This window comes from Salvia miltiorrhiza, chromosome 3 (assembly GCF_028751815.1).
Source record: "Salvia miltiorrhiza cultivar Shanhuang (shh) chromosome 3, IMPLAD_Smil_shh, whole genome shotgun sequence".
NCBI classification, from domain to species: Eukaryota; Viridiplantae; Streptophyta; class Magnoliopsida; order Lamiales; family Lamiaceae; genus Salvia; species Salvia miltiorrhiza.
In genome coordinates this window covers 55,446,407-55,454,988 of record NC_080389.1, presented here as the reverse complement: position 1 = coordinate 55,454,988, position 8,582 = coordinate 55,446,407, and the positions used below count along the sequence as shown (strand labels likewise).

The 8,582-nt window shown below is 35.4% G+C and overlaps 1 protein-coding gene across 1 annotated transcript; it reads left to right on the top strand.

Annotated features, from left to right (window-relative positions):
- Positions 1 to 866: 866 nt before the first annotated feature.
- On the top strand, positions 867 to 4,076 carry LOC131014521 (protein HOTHEAD-like). The gene is made up of 4 exons (XM_057942512.1): positions 867 to 1,006; positions 1,165 to 1,809; positions 2,800 to 3,727; positions 3,809 to 4,076. The coding sequence occupies exons 1-4, from the start codon at positions 922 to 924 to the stop codon at positions 3,858 to 3,860; spliced, it is 1,710 nt and encodes a 569-aa protein (XP_057798495.1). The 5' UTR covers positions 867 to 921; the 3' UTR covers positions 3,861 to 4,076.
- The last annotated feature ends 4,506 nt before the right edge of the window (positions 4,077 to 8,582 follow it).

The following is an 8,582-nucleotide window of genomic DNA, read 5'->3' as shown; positions in this document are numbered from 1 at the left end:
TTGATGATCGAATGGCTGAAAATGGTTCTCCGTTCTTTTTTTATTTATGGTTCTTTCTTGAACCTCTCCCTATATATATATATATATATATATATATATATATATATATATATATAATTTTATAATTTTAAGTACACGCACAAATACAAATTATATTATAATAATATAATTATATTTAAGTTCTTTTAGTCCTTTATTATAAGCTATTGTCCTATTTTATGCAATTAAGTGCGAGCATATTAATGATAAAAATTTATATAAATCGTGTAAGTGTATAAGGGCATAATAGTCAAAATAGTTATTATTTCGACATTATAATTTATATAGACATAATTCAATAAACCACCCTTATTTTAAGAATTACGAACCAGCAAAACTGCATGAATTTTATGTATAACACGCATGAATAAACTGTATAAAGGCATGAATTGCGAAAAATATTTTTTTGCTACCTTTGGGATTCGAACTCAGGACCATGAATTTATCCAACAAGGTGATGAATCAACCGTAGATCTTGATGATCTAAGGGCTGAAAATGGTTCATAATTTATATTTTAAGAAGCGTTCTTATTTTAGTCTTCCCCTATATATATATATATATATATATATATATATATATATATATATATATTATATAAGAAATGCTAGAATTGAATATTATTTTCAATTTAAATATGAATATATATATAAAATGATTTATACTTTTGATAATATTTATCCATTTTACATATATTTGTCTTATTTCAATTCAAAACTTATATGAACATTGTTGCACGTATCTTACCAACTAACTCTTTAATTGCTTAGGGCTAGCTGACATTACTATTTAATATATAAACTATGCATTGTATATACAATTTGGATGTTCTACTAGTACTATTGAATTCGTGAATGTGATTCATATTTTTTAATTCTGAGAACATGGCGGCTTCCCGAAAGTCAATTCTCATTGTTGCAGTCCCCTTATGGATTTTCTTCTTGATCGTTTATTCTTCTGCAGATAAAGGTGCTCTCTCTCCCTTGTAGCTAGTCATAAACGACGTATAATTAATTCCATTATTAGAAAGCTAAATATATATATGTACCATTAATAACTGTTATTTGCTTGTAGCCGGGGTTTAAAATTGAATAACTGAACAAGTATTGGTTTGTGTTGCATACTAGCTCCATACACTTCATTTGCCAAAAACGCAGCATCAGCTCCGTTGATAGGTTACTACGACTACGTAATCATCGGAGGCGGAACCGCCGGATGCCCACTGGCAGCGACGCTCTCCGCCTCCGCAAAAGTACTACTCCTCGAGAGGGGCGGCCTTCCTTACGACAACCCCGACGTCGTCCACATCGCGGGTTTCGTTAAATTGCTGACGGATCCGTCTCCCTATTCCGCCGCGCAGTTGTTCATCTCCACCGACGGCGTGTTCAACCACCGCGCCCGCGTGCTGGGCGGAGGCTCCGCCATCAACGCCGGGTTCTACACGCGCGCCAGCCGCGACTACGTGAATCAGGTCGGGTGGGACCCGCGGCTAGTGAATGAGTCGTACGAGTGGGTGGAGAGGAAGGTGGCGTTCCGGCCGCGACTACGGCAGTGGCAGGCGGCGGTGAGAGAAGGACTGCTGGACGCCGGCGTGTTGCCCGACAATGGCTTCACGTACGAGCATTTGCATGGTACCAAAATTGGGGGCACAATTTTCGATGAAGATGGAGTTAGGCATACCGCCGCAGATTTGTTGGAGTATGCTCAGCCAAACAATATTACTGTTTATTTGCATGCAGCTGTGCACCAAATCCTCTTCACCACTTCCCCAGGTCACGAATATATATTGTTTTATTTACTTATGCAATTTTCAAAAAAAAAATTTGTGTTTTATATATATTATATAGTATATAACAGGAATATAGCCTATTTGATATTACAAAAGGAAAAAAATTAATTAACCAGTGCTATCGGTGGCGGAGTCATACATTATTGTCAAGGGGCCATAAAACTTTTATATGACTAACAAATAAACAAATTTAATTATATAACGAACAAAGTCTAACTTAATTAATAACTAGGACTGTTGTCTATTTAATTTCATACTTGAAGATTTAATTTTCGTATGTACACAGTAATGCTCTTTTGGATGATAATCAAAATTCTGCGCGCATCAATGGTCAAGATTCTTAGTCCATTAATGAAAACTAGGATAACTAGGATGGTTGTCTACTCTCTCCGTCCCACTCTAATAAGCTCGTTTTTCTTTTTGAGACGTCTCACTCTAATAAGCTCATTTTCCATTTTGAGTAAATAAAATGTACTTAATTGGTGTGGACCACACCACTTTAATCCTAAAAAGTAAGTTTCTTAATTTCCGTGTCAAAAAGAAATGAGTCTATTGGGCTGGGACAGATGGAGTATTTCATAATTTTTCTGTAATTCATACTATTAGGTTTGTTTACTTTGATGAAAAATGAGAGAAAATATATATTATCACAATTTTTTTTATTATCTTTATATGTTTATTATGATAGAAAATTTTCTTCGGGCATGGTGAAATATTTATTCAAGCAGCTCTTTTTCACTCATTTTCTCTCAAATGTTAGATAATTGGGTAGTTATGTGAAAATATTTTCCAACATTTTCTCATTTTTTCTTCTCTAGTAACCATATGATGTAAAAGGAGAAAAAGATAATATTTTCTCATATTTTATTATTCATTGTTTTCCAATGAAAATTTTACAACCAAAATAAATTCACCCCTATACTAATCGCATTAAAAGACCATAAAGATTTGAAACATATTTGGGTGGTCGCAGGGCAAAGGCCCAAGGCAAATGGAGTTTTGTTCAAAGACTCAAACGGGCGTAAGCACAGAGCATACTTGAACAGTGGAGGCGCGAGTGAGATAATTGTATCAGCTGGCGCAATGGGCAGCCCGCAGCTTCTAATGTTGAGTGGCATTGGGCCGGGCCAAGAGCTACGGGCCCGAGGGATAAACGTAGTAATGGAGCAAGCATTTGTGGGGCAGGGGATGTCCGATAATCCAATGAATGCGTTGCTCATACCTTCCATTCGGCCCGTCGAGATCTCCCTCGTTCAAGTCGTCGGCATTTCTGATGTGGGCAGCTACATCGAAGCTGCCAGTGGGCTCCTCAACTCCTCTTCCATTTTTGACTACGTGAATGTCGCAAACACGGTCAGTCCAGTCATTCATAGTTTCAATTTTTCAATCCCCACGAACCAAAGCATCCAAGATATGGACGCCAGCAGCGGTGGAGTTGGGGTAGTCTTGCAAAAGATAATGGGGCCTTTGTCGAGCGGGTATTTGGAGCTCGAGAGCAAGGATCCGAATCGGAACCCGAGAGTGACATTCAACTACTTCAAGGACGAAAGGGACGTGGCGAGGTGTGTTGGAGGCATGGAGATATTGAGGAAAGTTGTCCAGTCAGGGGCCTTGTCGGAATTCCTCAAACCCTCGACCTCATTTGAATCCCTACAGAAGTTGATGCTGTCTCTTCCCATCAACTTACGATGGAAACACGTAGCCGCTACTTACTCCATGGAGCAGTACTGCAGGGACACCGTGATGACCTTGTGGCATTACCACGGGGGCTGCCAGGTGGGCCGCGTCGTCGACCGCGATTATCGCGTCATCGGGGTCCACTCCTTGCGCGTCATCGACGGCTCCACCTTCTATTTCTCGCCGGGGACCAACCCTCAGGCCACACTAATGATGCTTGGAAGGTCTCTCATTTTGTATTTTATATATAGTAGTATCTTAATTTGTTGGATGTTGGGGAAATTAATTAATATCTTGTCATGCAGGTATATGGGACAGAAAATTCTGCAGCAACGAAATCCTCAAACAGAGAATTAGATATGGATGCAGGGGGTAATTTTTTCTTAAAATTAATATCCTCTTGTAATAAATTTTAAATTAATTAGACACAAATAAACTAGGATCATAAGAGGTTTGATGCTAGGTAACAAACTTAGTGAAATGCTAATTATTATTGAAAGCAAATTTAAACTTTGAATCATATATATCTCTCAATTTATTTTGTCTTATTATATGTAGATTGTAGTACAGACCTTTGAAATTATTCCTGTTAGAGAGAATATCTATATTATTTGGTCGTACGAGTTATCTTTCAATTACGATATATCTTTCTACTAAAGAGGTTTTGTTGATGCTCCTTTGACATGCAAAATGAGATAAAGTGTGATGTATTTTGATTAAAACTTCTTTTATTATATTATATTATATTATAGTATTATGTTTAGTAGAATGTATTGAAATATATACTCAATTTACACTATAAAAATTATCCTAAAAAAAGTGGCACGAATTTTAATAAAAATAGTTAAATATATTATGAGTGAAGAAAGAGTTAAGTTAATAAGAGTAGTTCCAATGATGGCTTCCAAAATTTGGAAGCCGCACCTCACGAGTCTAGCCATTGGAAAATATTGAAATTAGTTTTTAAAATACTAGCAATAAAATACCGCAATTAAACTGTGCAACTGATAGCAAGTAGTAAGCAGGTGATCACTAATTTGTTAGCAACAAAATACCGCAACTAACACGGTGCAATTGTAGCAAATAATCAGTAACCGAGTATCGTCTCCACACGAATACATTAATACTTATTATATAAACATAACATAAATCTCTATCAATCAACCAGTTATAGGATACCGTGAACGCAACGGACGTACCCCAATTCCTACTTACTGTGTCGATAGACAACTGGAGATGCCAGACCTGTCTATTTCCCTTATTAAAATATAACCTAGCAGGAGACGTCAGACCTAAATTTAATATTCTAATAGCATTAAGATGAAGAAATCTCATTTAGACAAATTACCCAAGAACGCAAGTAATAATTTGTAGTGACCCGCTCTTTTATATATTTTAAATCTATTAATGAGTGTTTATTTTTGTTCATCAGTGAATGAAAACGGTTTTTATCCTAATATGAATTCAGCTTATGATCCTGAATTTATATTGTTAAAGCAGTTAATGATATTATTTCAGAGTTATAACTGACTTAGCAAAGTCACGTTATTTATTTAAGCAAGATGAAATTAGATTTTATCTTTATTCAAGTCGTGATTTATTTCTGACTCGTGAGTTAATTAAATCTGCGGATTTAATTTAAATATTAGAACAACAAACGAATTAAATTTACGGATTTAATTTAGATTCATTTTATAATTTATCGATTTAAGCGAGAAATCACATGTCGAAATACGAGATTTATTTAAATAAACAGTATCAAGCATATACGAGCACACGATCCATCTTACAGTTACAGAATCACCGAGACAGAGAAAATACATCAATAATTATCCTCTACATTTTTTTTCCTTTCTTTTTCTTCTCTTTTTCTTTCCATTAATTTTGTTCCCCACTCCATTTTACCACTAAATCTACTTTTTGACTTTCACCACCATTTTCCCCACCACTTTCACCACCAACTCAATTATGCAACAACACATATTGTTCCAGCCATCAAGTCTTTTCTTCCCTCACCAAAACGTGTAGAAGAAGTTGAGAAAGGGAGAGAGAGTTTCCTCCAACTCCAAATTGTAACTTGAAGAGGTATATACTAAGCTTCTTTATTTTGAATTCAGTTGCATATCATCCAAACGGTTCCCAAAAATTCTCAAATTAATTGTGTATCATCTTTCATACATTTTCTATATTTTGGTAAAATTTCAGAATATTTAGAGCTCGCATGATTTATTTATGAATTTGTAAACATCACTGCCCATCTGGAATACATTTTTGGTAAACAATCTTTGGGAGATCATAAGTAAAGTTTCAATCGGTGAAAACCTTTGAAACTTGAATATGTCACTCTAGACTCCCGTATCTTTCTTTTGACATCGGCCTCACCATTTTTGAGTAAGGGAAACAACCGGTATAAATTCTTGAAATCTAGTTCTTATTCCATGTACCATCCAGTAGATTTTACAAACCTACGACTTTGAGGTGGAAAAGGCCGACTTAAATATTTGATTCTCAAGCCTATCTTTCTACTGAATATTCACTGACATGTTGGGAACTTACTTGTTCAGTTTTAGAATTTTTGGTGAAGCTTAAAGTGGTTTTTCCGATTTATGTTCTGAATCTGCCAAACTTGAACTCTTTTTGTGCACTGAACTTTAGATAGTCATATCTTCTAAACCATGAAGGTTCTTAGAGTAAATCCAACTGGAGAGTGTTATGATCTCTCCCTAGTTTCCAGATTGACCTTTGGGGTTCCCAGTGGAGTTTTGTAAAGGGAGATATGAATTTTTAAAGAAAGCCCACTGACTTGGTTGTAATCTGGAAATATGAAATTTACAGATTTTTTGCTTGTTAAATACCCATCTTTGAGAGGGCATATCTTGCTCGTTTGAATTGTTTTTCATTCGATTCAAATTGGAGAATGATCCTTGAAATGTCTAGTTTCCAGAATGTCTTTTGGAGCCTCATTTGGAGATCCGAGGTAGATTTGGTGTCTGTTGTAAAACAACCCCTTAAGAGCTCAAGTTGTTGAATTATTTTCTATGTATCAAAGTTTATTTTAAAGGATGTTTCGTGAAAGATTTAGTATATGTGCGTAACAAGTTTGGGACTATTTATTTTAAATGAGGTCCGTTCTTTATTTAAATTAGGATGGACTTTTAATGAATATTTTTGGGATTAAACTATTATTTCTTGATTTATATAAATTATTTTTAAGGACTTATAAATATGAATTTCGTAGGCCTACTGACCTACTGTGATCGACGGTTTGTCGATGTCTAACAGCTTTGAAAATTTTATAGCAAGTCCCTACATGAGTCTTGAGTACCCTGGTAAAATTTCAAGCCATTCCAACTTCGTATGATACTTCTTTAAAATGCAAAACCTAAACTGCACATTACTACTGAGAATTTCAGAGAACAGAGAAAAGAGTCATTTATTTCAGTAGCTTCCTGGGTGATCTAGCTTTCCAAATTTTTATGGTATTAACCTTATTGTGTTATTTAGATATCCACCAAAGTTGAGCCCAGTTTGACAACGTTTACTATTTTTCAAAAATACAAGTTTTCGATTGTTCAAAACTGCCGAACATGGTAGATCGTGGTAAAAACGTCATATCTCTCAAACCACTTGGAGTTTTCGACTCTATGTTTTTTTTATATGAAACTAGACTCGAAGATCTTTCTTTCGGTATGAGTCTCGAGTCCAGGAGATGTCGGAGTCAGAACAGATTAAATTTTGAAGTTGAGTCAGTGTAAAAGCAGAGCATGTTTTGATGATGTTTGATTGTGATTCTTATGTGCCTTATGTTGAGCCTTTTTATTTTATTTTATTTTTTTTAATTTTATAACATTACTTGTTCTTATTTATTAAGCCCGATTAATTATGAGATTATAAAGCGAATAGGTTGAAGTATTTATTTTCTATTGACTACGAGGAACGGGGTTTATTTAATTGACGGATTAGAACACCCGATGAGAACGGATTGATTATGATAATCTATCCGACCTCATGTGACGAGCCTTATTTAAATTATTTTATTTCGACAATTAGGATTTATAATAGAATTTCCCAGATTATTATCTCAGAATAATAATTATCGGAATATGAGTCATGCATAGTTAAATTACGCATTCTCATTAATTGAGGATTTTATTCGAGCAGTATCTTATTTATATTCTCGTAATAAAGGTCAAACACGAGATTAATAATCAGTCAAGGAGCTACTGTACCACAGAAAATTTCTATCAGGTGGGCATTACTTTCATATATATCAAATGAGTTTAAATGTTACGTTCAAGCAAGTTATTTCATGACTAAATTAATTGAAGTTATTTCAAATATTGTCTTGCCATAAAATGTTTAAATTTCAGTATGATATCTATCTGATGTGACTTTAATCATGTAATCGAATTCGGGTCTTGAGCAGTTGATAGCTATCCTGCCAGGGCTAGTGTACACCAGTGACCGTGAGTCATCTAGCGGGTTGGCCGGTCAAGTGTCCGTGAGAGGTGGCCACCTCTCCGGCACACAGTTCCAGATATGATAGATTACAAGAGAACTTAGTCTGCAGACGAACTTTAAGAATCACAAATGAATTTAGTAAGCTTGGGCCTTTTTAGCGAAAAACTCCCTTGCTGTACTGTTTATGATGGCATGACAATTTACAACTTTACGAAGCATGTTATATTTCATAGTAGGCATATGTGCCCACTGAGTACTTTTGTACTCAGCCCTGCATATATTTCTAAATGTGCAGGTTGAGCAGCTGCCGATGGTGATGAAGTGACGAGCGGGACTCTTTTGTCTTATTATGTATTAATGAACTCTAGGGTTACATGTCTTCATACATGTAATCAGAACCTTATTCCGCTGCGTACTCAGAAGTTTTATGTTATTTTAGATAAGTCGGAGTTATCCGAACTTGTTAGTTATTTGAGTCTATACGACAAAAACTCTGTTATATTATAGATATCCATGTTGTTAACAATGATGAAATACGATCCTTTCTTGTTTGATTATTCCCCTTTCTACCCCGCTTCTAATCTCCCTCCATTAGCCACGATTTCCCGGCTTAATTAT